The sequence below is a fragment of the Populus nigra genome, chromosome 8, assembly GCF_951802175.1.
Source record: "Populus nigra chromosome 8, ddPopNigr1.1, whole genome shotgun sequence".
NCBI classification, from domain to species: domain Eukaryota; kingdom Viridiplantae; phylum Streptophyta; class Magnoliopsida; order Malpighiales; family Salicaceae; genus Populus; species Populus nigra.
This window is the reverse complement of record NC_084859.1, coordinates 10,306,686-10,319,081: the sequence shown is the minus strand read 5'-3', so window position 1 is coordinate 10,319,081 and position 12,396 is coordinate 10,306,686. Positions and strand designations below refer to the sequence as shown.

Below are 12,396 nucleotides of genomic sequence, written 5' to 3'. Positions count from 1 at the left end.
TAGAAAAATTGAGTTTTGATGTGATATTGATCAAAGGTAATTAACCTAGAATAATGACCAAAATTGATTCATTTATTTTAGGTAGGCTTAGAAAAATTAAATTTTAATATGATTTTGATACAAAAGCCTTTAACCTAAAATAATAACCAAAATTGATTCGTTTATTCCAGGTGGGTTTGAAAAAATTGAGTTTTGGTATAATTTTGATGAGGAAGCCATTAACCTAAAATAATGATTAAAATTGATTTGTTTATTGTAGGTGAACTTTGAAAAAATCAATTTTTAATATAACTTTTGATACAAAAGTCATTAAAATAGAATAACGATCAAAATTAGTTTATTTATCCTAGGTAAACTTTAAAAATTCAAGTTTTAATATAATTTAGTTTTTAATATATAACATCGCCAAAATCCAAAATCACATTAAAATCATTAAACAACTTCTCAAACCTAATATTAATAATATTTCTCGACCATCTACACATCATTAATCAAAACAAATTATCATAGAATAACATATACATTAGCATGATTTTACTTCACTAATCACTTGACAAAACCCAATCAACACTAACAACTTCCAATCTCATCAACAACAATATTTTTCAAGCATCCATAACAAATCAACACGTAAATATTCTAAAAAAATTCAATTATCTCAAAATAATAATCTCACAATTAAAATTTCTCAACTACAAATTAATCCAAACCCATAAGTATAAGATCCAGAAACCTACAAGCAAGTTTGAATGCAATTTCAAAAAGTTTTTTAAAAAAGATTTGAGATAGAAAACGTGATACAACGATTTATTTAACCGGGATACCAATACTATTGAAATTCAAATTTCTATCTAATGATTAACAAATCATAAACTAGAAGTATAAGAAAGACATCATAAAAATAGTTGTTATTTTATATAAGTCAATTTTAGTTCTTTCAAGAACCAAAAAATATGAGTTTTCCTCACACACACAAATTTTATTATGAAATCAAAGTCAAAATTAAATACAAGCTAAATAATACTATTTATAATAGGTAAAAAAAAATCCTAAATAATTATGAAAAAATAATAAGAGATTTCTAAATAAAATAGAAGAAAAAAAATCTTAAATCAACTAAGAAACTAATACAAATTTCGTATATATAGTAGCTTCTAAACTTTATCGTAAAGCCTTTTCGATGTTCAATTGACCTTAAATTTTAAACCAATATAAAAAAAAACTTTGAAAACTAGTAAAATTTCAGTATTATACAACGGTTGGATTGAAAATTATGACTATTAGTATAAAATCATATATTAGAAAAAATCAATCTAAAACTGATTTAAATTTCATTGAATAATAAGGATTGCTACTACCAATTTTAACTTTTCTAAATAAACATGGAAATATTTGTAATAGTTATTGCCTCTTAATTTTCTATTGCATAGAAGATGAAAAACTTCCAAAATTCTGCCAAAATATCCTTGTAATACGAGGATTAATTACCGCCACCTATATTTCCATGTAGAACATGGAAAGTTATCGAAACAAGGTTGCCTAATTATATCGTCAGCCCTAAGTCTAAAGTTTTAAAGGCTCCAATTGTATGAGAGATCAAAGATGTCTCCGTTGATAACATTTATCCAATTCTTTAGGTAAAGCTCAGTTTCAGATTCCGTTCAAGCTTCTACTCTTGTGCTATTATCATTTTTTTTCATTTTTTTCTTGAATGAATCAGTTTCCAAGTTATATTCTCATGCCCAGTGACTCAGGGGCTCGGATACTTGGAAGGAAATGACCTCTTGACACAGAATGGATATCAAATTCCGAGTGAAGCAAGCATACAGTACAAGCTAAATTTACTAGAAAAAGAAATGAAATGATACCGAGATAATAAATCATAAAAGCGGACGTTCCGGTGGCCTGAGCATGTCATCTCCTGCGGAACTCCGACTGACAAAACACAAAAGTCATCTGCCAAAAATCCTTGCATACCAGTTGAGGGCATGAACTACGCGTAGCTAGCTGCCTGCATATATGCTGACATTATCTGCTCAAATGAAAATAGCATAAGCTAATAATATCAATGGCAAACATGGGTCTAGCTAGGTATCTGTCATGGAAAATCATCCATTAATGCCTTGATTGATCTGTGTTTAAAATCCATGTCAGTTTCGATTGGATGCTTATAACATGCAAATCGAAGGTTACAAATAGTTGATCAACATTGAATCAATCGGTTGTTACTAAACTTTTAAAATATTTGTGCTATGTTAAAGTCACTGAATAATGCACCATCCATCACAAAAGAGGAAACATGCTTAGTTTTAGACGATGTGTCCATTAAAATCAGAAATTCGTTTTAAAATTAGGCTTTAATTAGCATTTGTACCAGTAGCAGCAACAAAGTTGGGAGTTTTTGCCAAAGATGAAAATTGTAAGACCCATTAGATCCAAGCCCAAGTATAACCCAAGAACCCATCCTAACCTATGTAATTAAAATAGAATTCTTGCCAGAGAATTTGTTTTCCCTTCTCCTCTTTTCCTTCCCCTGCCGTAATTTTCTCTCTCAAATATACTAGGAATTTAGCTCCATCTAAACTTAAGCTTTTAGGTTTTAAGAAGGATTACAAAAACAAATAAGTATCCTTTTTTGTTATTTCTCAATTAGGGATTTTATAGTTATTGGATTAAAGAAGAGTTTTCGGATTTTTATTATGATTTAGTGATTGAAAGATTTAAAAGATTTAATTGATATTTTACGGTGTTAATTAGTTGACTTTAAATGAACTGATTAATTAGATGATTGGAATTATAGGTCTTGAAGAACAGATCGATTGTTTTTGGGATCTACAAATTTAAAGACTAGTAAATCGAGATTCTGATCAACCGGTTGGTCTAAACTAGCTGACCGACTGGCTTATGATGGTGGCCAACCAATTGATCATTTTAGTTGACCGGTTGATCCGGCAGTAGAAGTTAATCGGGTGTGTTAGGTTCGATCAATTTAGGATATGTTTTGGTCTTTAAGTTTAGAGTTTCAATCTCTTATGTTATTTGTTTTAAGTGTTTTTCTGTATCCGTTATAGGTTATGTTGATGTTTCTACTAGTAATTCTCAATAGTCTCCAGTTCTCCATATGTTTGTTTTTTGCTTTGTTTTTCAGGGAAATGAGATAATCTTTAATAGCATCAACTAGTAGAGACTGATCATTTCACAATGATCGGGGTTGCAAACCTCATCTATTATCGGAATCTTAGGGTTTTGTCTGTTATTTGAGCCAATGATTTTGTCTAATCTCTTACATGTATTCCATTATTATATGTTATTATGCTTAATGTACGTGTGTGTGTGTGTGTGTTTCAGTTCTTATACTTATAAATAACTAAAATGTACATTCAATATTATTCTCTCGCTGAGTTGGTTGAATTCACTCCTCTATTATAATATTATTTCAGGTTCTTAACTTTTGTTAGCAAGTTGACCTTTGATTGAGAGTTCTTACTCCTTTGTTTGTTGTTATATATACCTTGTTTGCTTCCGCGAGGCTTTTCTTATTCTTATGTAATTTGATGTCTTAGATGCTTTACTATTATGTTGTTTTTATTCAAGTTTAGTTTTTTATTTTAAAGATTGGATTTTACTTAATGTAATAAATATTTTAAATTATGAATTATTTTATTGATTTTAAAAAATATTTGAAGGATTACAAAATATTTGGGAATTTTATATATATTTGTTTTATGATATGTATATTATGAGACTTAGCAGAGATGAGGTGTCTCCGTAACATTGCTCCCGTTGCCAGCCACATACTCAAGATTCAGGTTGTGATCACATAAATAATACATATCCGATATATATTTGATCACAAATCTTATAAGATTCCAACATTTCCCATGCTCACGTACAAAAGAAGTAGCTGGCATGTGAACTGAACCCTGTACAAAGATCACATTACAAAGATTCAGTTTAAAATGGAACATGAGAGAGTAGTGCAGATGATCCACAGTTACAAATACAATTCAGCAACTACATGATAGAATTTTCCGTCATATTCTTTACAGGCTGTAACATATACTCAGCGCGTGTTCCTAATTAATTAAGAGGGAGACATTAAGTAAACGAGAACAGCAGTACAGGTTAACGTAAATTAAGCCTTATCAACAGGCAAACAACCTTTGACAGTCATATAAAAGATTCAGAGATGCGTCCCTCCATATTAATTTTCTCATAATCAGCTCCACTGATCTTCATACATGCTTGATGACCAGTCGGTTGGTGAAAAAAGAAGAGTGCAGCTGTGAATTTAATTAGTCGATGATCTCCTGTGCTCTGTGCCCCTAGAAACCCGCATTGGATTGCTCTCCAATCAGGTTAAAAAAAGGGAATTGCTGCACTTTACCAGGAGAAAATTCAGAGCAGCTTGAGAAAATAGACATGTCAGCACACCTTTACCCCATGAAACCAAACCGCATTGGACCAGATATGTGAGGTCTTATTGTACATAACTAAGATATATATATATATATATATGTGGGCAAGGAAAGAAATCAAGAAATATATGTTACAGCTATAGCTAGAGTACTTTATATACTATAGCTGGATGACTAATCATCACCCTGAATATACCAGCAAAGAAGCATGGTGGCGCAACGGCGTAGGATGTAGATACGAGCACGTTGCTCCTTGACCAGGGCTGCACACTTGTTGGTGAAGCGATGCCCCTTGGATCTCCTCGTAGCAGGGGCCTTTTTGGCCTCACTGCTCTTGTTGTATACTTGGAACTTAATCTCAGCCATGCCTCGTAGATGTTTAAGCTATGAGGTATCCCCAAAAAAAAGCTCACCGAAGAGCTTGAAGAAGTCAGGGGGGGCAAGGGATGTATATATATATGCAAAACACAGTAACATTAAAAGATCAAAAGCCAATTAAGAAGCTAAGAAAAGTTGACCGTGTTTTGAAGGAAAGCAACAAGGGGAGCGAACATGGTCAGTTTCGAAAATTGAGGGATTTGCATGGGAAGATGCACTACAGTTTCTAGTATAATTTTGTGATCTTCTATGCAGATGTAGATCAGCATGGGGGAGTGAACGCGGGGTTTAAGCTTTTAATACCAATGGTACGTGCAAATTAATGTTTTAACTCCTATAATTGCTGTAAAAAATCTTGTATTGTAGTGTCATTAGCTGGGAAGAGTCAATAGATTAAGCGTAAATGATAGATTAGAGAAATGGCAAAGGTGTGCATGAAAGGTGGAGGTCTGCTTAATGAAGACAAGGCATTGGATTAGGCCTCAGGGGACAGGTCCCGGCAATTTGACCTCATTTTTGAGGTAGGAAGTTGGTCTCGTTGGATTCCCTAACTATACCAAACATGGTTCACAATCGCAACACACAGGTACTATTATTAAAGAAAAACTATATTTTTCAAGACAATCAGCTCAATTATTCGGAGAAAATAAAATAACTGTTTCTTTTCTTGAGCAATCAAGTAATCCACATCACTAGAGCGCTAATCCACCAAGTAAATTGTATCAATCCATCGTAGTAAGAATCTAAAGGCTCAAAACTAATTTGCAAAGTGTAGCCCATATCATAATTGAGCTCTCTTATAGAAAATTATTGAATTAGCTCCTTAAATCATACTATTTCCCCTCTACTTCACACCTGCTATTAGTTAACTTCGTATGAAGTGCACATTTTATGCGATGAAAGATTGAGGAGTACAATTCAGATTTCTAAATCTTTAGGCATTCGGTTGCGATTCTTTTTTATTGACTCAATTGGGATTCATTATACGATTCTTCAATCTCCAGTCACTTGTATTCTTCAAAATCCTAATCAATCGTAGATGCTATACTATATGGTCTGGTCTGTCTTGGCCAGCTATCGTTTTGAACTGTAGACAGATTAAATCAATTACTTAAATCACACAAAAATACAGCAGAGCTTGCTGCTCTAAGCAAAAGGGCTTTTGAGACAAGAATCTGTGAACAAAATTAAATGATCACATGCTTATAAAAATAGACAGCAGCATTATATATCAAAGTATAGTTCAGGTGTAAGAAGGGAAAATGTGCCTAATGAATTTTTAGAGATTTGGATACCGATCCTTTAACTCTCCATAGATATCGTTTGATTGGCCAGTCAACCCAGACAATCACTATCTTCATAGATATGGTTGTTGATGATTGAACTACCCTAGAAAGATCATTACCAATACATGGTCTGCCTTAAGGTTTCATTAATATAATATACTTGATCACAAGTTCGTAAAAACTTTAAGTTTGATTTGAGTTTTCCACAGCTACTTCTAAGCCAAGGTGTTTAGACTTTGTTGTTGAGCCAAGATATATACCAAAGCTTCATTGTTCTGGATCCCCTAGTAAAAACGAGTCCTCTATCTTGATAGTAGCCTCTCTAATAATTAAGTTTGTGAATCACAGAAGGAAAATAAGGTATAATAAAGAGAATGAGAACAAAGAATATAAAAAGGTGTATTTTGTGATATCGTGTGTTTATATGACTTGTTTTGTGGTCATATTACTTAGTAACCCGGTATTTATATACCCCGATCACATGAAATTATCTCATGAGATGTGAAGTTGCATATATATCTTGTAGGTATAATCATGAAGAATACCTCATCTCTATCGCATGTTAACCTTGTAATATTATTTGTTGAGTGTAGGCGCCTGGATAGGATAGGCATTATACTTACCATTAGCGGTATCTATTAGCGAGATAAATAGGTGTATTATAGTTATTGGTGAGAAAGCTAAGCAATATATTAATAATTTATGCATTTGTAAGCATAGGAGGTTGTGACGCTATACTATAGGTCGATGAAGAAGTAAGGTTATGGTGCTGTCCTGACTTCTTGAAAGTCGTAACACTAGTGGTGTACGCTGTGTTGGCTCTTGTGGAATTATGTGAGATTCAAACCCAATTAAGATAGTTAGGGTTTAGATCAAGGCTTAACCCAAATGACAAGCCTCAGATAACATAGCAGACAACTTGGTTATTTATAATTTGTTGTTGGGCTAAGGCTCAAATAACTTACTGTACAACCAATTTATTAAATTGTTGTTTGGGCCAAGACCCTCTCTTTGTTCCATCGACTTAATATCATTCCTTTAATAAAATGAGTTTGGTTAAAGTCAACTGGGTTGATAAAACCGAACTTAATGGTTTTATAAACAAATACAAGGTAAAGTTAGTTATAAAGGATTATGCTCAAGTGTCTGAAGTGGACTTCTCCAAAACTTTTGCGCATGTAGCACAACTTGATATAATCAGAATGCTACTTGCACTGTCAGTATAAAAGGGTTAGAAAGTTTATCAGTTAGATTTAAAATCTGCTTTTTTGAATGGTTATCTGCTGGAGAAGATTTTTATAGCATAACCAGAAGGTTTTGAAACTAAGAGGCAAGAGGAAAAGGTCTACTTATTAAAGAAGAAATTATATAGTCTTAAACAAGCTTTCAAGACATGATATAGCAGAATTGATGAATATCTTCATAAACTTGGCTATGTTAAAAGTCTAAGTTAGACCACATTATATGTAAAAGAAAAGATGCAAAATTAATTATTGTATTTGTTTATATTGATGATTTGCGTGTAATATAAAGTGATGAGAAACTGATAAAAGAGTTCAAATCTAAAATACTTAAAGTATTTGAGATGACAGACCTTGGTTTGATGTCTTATTTGCTAAAAATAAAGGTAAAGTAAAGTCATGATATAATCTTTATATGACAAAAGAGGTATGCTAGGAAGATACTAAAAAGGTTTCATATAGAGAACTGTAAAAGCACAAGAACTCTTGTGAATCAGAAAAAAAAATTCAGTATAAATGATAAAGCAGACAAAGTTGATGAAGGTCAATACATGAACTTAATTGGGTGTTTGATGTATCTTACAACAATATAACTTAATATTACCTTTGTAATAAGTTTGCTCTCATGATTTACGCATTGTGCTGGTGAATTGCATTTTTAAGCTGCCAAAAGGATTGTAAGATATATCAAGGGTACTATGAACTATGATATAAAATTTTCTTATCATTAGAGTTTTATGCTTCATAGTTATTTTGACAATGACTAGGCAGATTTGTGGATGATATGAAAATTACTGCAGGCTATTGTTTCAGCTTTGGATCATAAATGTTCTCTTGTTGTTCAAGAAAGCAAGACGTTGTTGCTCAAAGCACAACTGGGGTTGAATACATAGGAGCTATTGTTGCTAAAAATCAAGCAATTTGATCATGAAAATATTTATAAATTTGCATATGGATCAATCTAAGCCAACACAGATTTATGTTAACAACCAAACTACAATTACTATTGCAAATAATCCTGTTTTTCATGACAGGACTAAAACATTTTAAAATCTAAGTTGTATTTTTTAAAAGAAGTCTAGAAAGAATGTGAAGTTATTCTTGTTTTATTGCCGAACTAATCACTAATGACCAGTTGCAAATGTGTTAATTAAAGCTCTAGTTAGAAGATTTTTATTTAAAGACCAAGTCTTTAAGAAGAAATTCTGTTATTATTTTCTTGTTTTTGTTATTAGAAGGTTGTTATGTATACAGCAGATTTGATTATTTTTCTGCTAAACAAAAACTCTATTTAAGATAATTATGCAATCAATAAAATATGATCTTCTACACAACTTGTCTTTCCTTAGTTTTGTTCTGCACAATTTGTTATAGGATTCAACAAGTAACTTAGACAACTAGACACTTTATCCATGATGAAGCATAAAATTCATCTTGGCACCATCGCCGACATCATTTGCAGCAGAAACCTCTCAGAAAGAAGACATTCGAACAACTCGCTCCTTTCCCAGTCTTACCGAATTAACATAATCTGTGGGGCAATGCGCAGCAATACCAGGGAGTGCCAGTCCCATTATCCTGGCAAATATCATGAACCAACTTTCTTTGTACATTGGCCCATGTGTGTAGCCAACTACGAAACTTCTTATTAACTCCCATACAGAATTCAGATGTGCCGAAACAACATTTCTCAACCCATAGAAGTTGGGGTCTGGCTCCTCATCCAATTTCTTCAAATATGTAAACCAAAAGGAAGAAACAAAATCATCAGGAAAATAAACCACTTAGAAAAAAATGACGTTTTAAGATAACTATGATCACATGAGGAGCGGTGGATGTTGTTTCTTTGCCGGTAAATTTCTTGGTTAAGAGTACCAAGTGACTATATTGACAAAAAGACTCCGATTCAATCAGAAGATTTCTTCGTATTCTGCCATTAGAATTGTGAGCAGGTGCAGTGACAAATGCCTCAGAATGGAAACAGCAGGCTTGGGATGTTTCAGGTTCTTTAAAAGGCAACATTTCAAAGAACTGAAGCATTTTATGCAGATAGTAAGAAAAAAATTAATTGGAAGCAGAATGCACGTACTTGTTCAATATAAAGGCTGTTGTAGTAAAGGCACACTCCGAAATGCTTATACAGGAATGTTTTGTCATCGCAAGGCAATCTAGGGACAAGGTCATAGCTGTACACCACCCTGAAGTATTTAGGAACAGGATACTCCAAATGGGCTTCCATGAACTTTGCTAGCTGCAAGTTCCCAATCCTTGGCTGCCCAAATGTGTAAACCCCAAGCAACCTTTTCATTATATCCGTCTGTTGGTGCAGCACCAACACAGTTGGGAACAAAACAGCAAGTGCCCCACCTAAGCTATGCCCAGTGACTACAAATTTCGCATTCTTGTGCTCCATGAGTATGCTCTTAAGCTTCTTTCTCACAGCATAGTACGCAGTCTTCTTCACCTTTTCTGACAGGAACTTCTTATGACCTACAGCAGTGCCCTCCTCAGAGGCTGAAAATTGGTCCCGTTCATTTTCTTCCATGTCAGAATCAGTATTTGATGATAGTGATCCAGATCCATCATAACCATGGTTGAAACTTGTGCTCTTCATCTGAAGGTGATTATGGAAGGTGGCCGTATCTGCTCTATGGCCCAAACCTAATGCTTCTAAGAATCCCATATGGACTCTTCCCAGTTTCGGAATCTCATACCAAGAGTAATCGAAATCAGTACCCCAATCATCGGCGTCAAAAGGTTCCGTGCCCCGAAAGCTGATCAATATTAAGTTTGCATCCTTGGGCTTGTCACAAAGTATGAACACCTGAGTGGACATTTCCTTTTGAAAATCTATCAAGCCATAACAAGATGAAAAGGCACCAAACACTTGATCAGAAGAGCGAAGTAGATTTTTGCTTAAAACCAGGTAAAGGAACATTATTTTTTTAAACCATGAAAAGAGTTGGAAAAGTTCCAAATCTTCCATAACTCCATTCAGAATGTGTTGCTTACCGTTCCAGCAGTTGTAGAAGTCCACAAAATGCATCTGTTGTTTTGTCAGAAATTCACATTATTATATTGGTTGCTTTCAGAAACGCATATGTTACATCAGCCAATCGAAATTACATCATTCAATGTAGCTAATTCAAAACAAACAGGGAAAAAAAAATTGAGGGGGGCAACAGAAGTTAGAGTCACTTGCCTTCCAGTGTTGAACAACAGTACTTTGAACAACTTTGGCATTCTCATAAGCTAATTTGGATGCCATGATACAGAGGTCCATAAGAGCGCGGTTCCCTATTTCTTCTGTGGCTATTTTCTCTGCAGAAACCGAATTATCTAGTTGTTCAAGCAAGTTTTCATCTCTGTACAGGTCTATCCGCCCATCCAAATGCCCAATTGTACTTATAAAAGTCTCTGTGTCTCTCTGTGGTGTCACAACCTTTCCTGCATTCCCATGATCATCAGAAGTTCAGAACAACCTTTTTAGTAGACTAGTAGCGTTGTAACCACAACAAAGTCTATAAAAAAGTTCCCAATAAGACAATTGAAATCAGTTCCTTAAATGATGATTTTTCAATTGCATCAACCAGATTCAAAACTGGCAAATATAAACTGTAGTGTAAATTGCCAGACATGAACCTAGGCTATTTCCCTTTCATAACCAAGTCAGAGCAATTCAAGTGTTTCTTAAACCATGTAAAGGAAATCAAGCACCAGTTCAATCTACTTTAACAAGTACAGACATATACAAGCATGTATCTTATAATTCAAATTAAACAGTAACAGAAAGAAAGAAAGGGAATTGATCAAAGAGTATAAGCAGGATTGGCTATATTACCTTGGAGAAAATTGAGAACTAAGCCCATGATGCCACCATTTTGGAACAGGAGATTGAGAAAGAAATCAGCCACGAAGCCAGTGTACTCCATGGGCTTGCCAAATAAAGAAATGATCTTCCTAACAATAATAGACACCAATATTATCCACCTATGATCAGCGGCCTCTCCACCCATGATTCCCTCGTCCGAGCTCTCCAAGAATTTCACACCACTCCCTATGTCAGCCCACACCAAGTACCTTAACAAATCCAATATTCCTCCCTTTTCTGGCCTCACTATCAGATAGTTAGTAATGTTCATTTCACTCTTATCATCATCATTGCTGTTTTCTTCAAATTCTGTAGGAGTACTAGTCGCAGCCGCCATGAACACTTTCTCACTCGAGTCTTTTTGGTGGACTTTCAATATTCAAGATTGTGTTTTGGTAGGTGTTCAAGATTCAAGGAGTACTTATGAGCATTAAAGATGTTGATCACTGGGTGGAGCAAACTGAAAGAGGACATGCTCTTATTAGAACCTGTCTCGCTATGCTAGATAAGCCATCAATTGGTTACCAATGCAATTCCGATTCTTGATGATCTAATATCAAAAAGTGATAGTTTCTTGTTTTCTTACACCACGTTACGCAATTATCTTGCCATGGATTCATAATGGTGTTCATGACGTTCTTATCCTGTATTTCTTGATTTAGAGAATGGAGATATTGCAAACAAAGATTTCAACATGTATTGTCAAGTTAAGGTTGTTGGCAATCAATTTGTCCTTTCAGTTAACAAACATTAGCAAGGCATGCAGCTGAGTTTGCTTAAACGCACTCAATTCCTTTTTGCTACTCCACGCCATGTTCTAGCACTGGTTGAAGTGGCAGTTGAAACCGAAAAGTGTGGCTCCAGCGACCTCACAGGTGTGATGATGATAGCCAATAGCAATACAGGTACTATCAGTACTTGTTGTTTCTGTTTTCCTTCTTGAAAATAACAATTTGCTTCGCTGGCTACTTCCCGTGCTGTATCACGTTTTGAATCCTTTTTAAAACATAAAAAAAAAAAAAAGTTGTTAACATGTTTTTCAGTAAAAAAAATAATTACAAATTAAAAATATTAGACCATACTTTTTTTTTTAATACTAAGATAGGAATATGTTTGAGAACATCTTTTCTTTTTAAATATTAAGGCAATGATAAAATGGTTCTACTTTGGCCACCTCTTCTCAACTTACAAAATTATAAAAT

At 34.0% G+C, this 12,396-nt stretch overlaps 2 protein-coding genes across 2 annotated transcripts; both read right to left on the bottom strand.

Annotated features, from left to right (window-relative positions):
* Positions 1-4,592: 4,592 nt before the first annotated feature.
* On the bottom strand, positions 4,593-4,818 carry LOC133700939 (small polypeptide DEVIL 22-like). The gene has a single exon (XM_062124672.1). The coding sequence runs from the start codon at positions 4,782-4,784 to the stop codon at positions 4,593-4,595; it is 192 nt and encodes a 63-aa protein (XP_061980656.1). The 5' UTR covers positions 4,785-4,818.
* A 3,795-nt stretch (positions 4,819-8,613) lies between these two features.
* On the bottom strand, positions 8,614-11,971 carry LOC133701170 (triacylglycerol lipase OBL1-like). The gene is made up of 5 exons (XM_062124997.1): positions 11,165-11,971; positions 10,526-10,770; positions 10,336-10,369; positions 9,413-10,173; positions 8,614-9,053 (listed from the first exon to the last, which is right to left on the bottom strand). The coding sequence occupies exons 1-5, from the start codon at positions 11,529-11,531 to the stop codon at positions 8,796-8,798; spliced, it is 1,665 nt and encodes a 554-aa protein (XP_061980981.1). The 5' UTR covers positions 11,532-11,971; the 3' UTR covers positions 8,614-8,795.
* Positions 11,972-12,396: the final 425 nt, after the last annotated feature.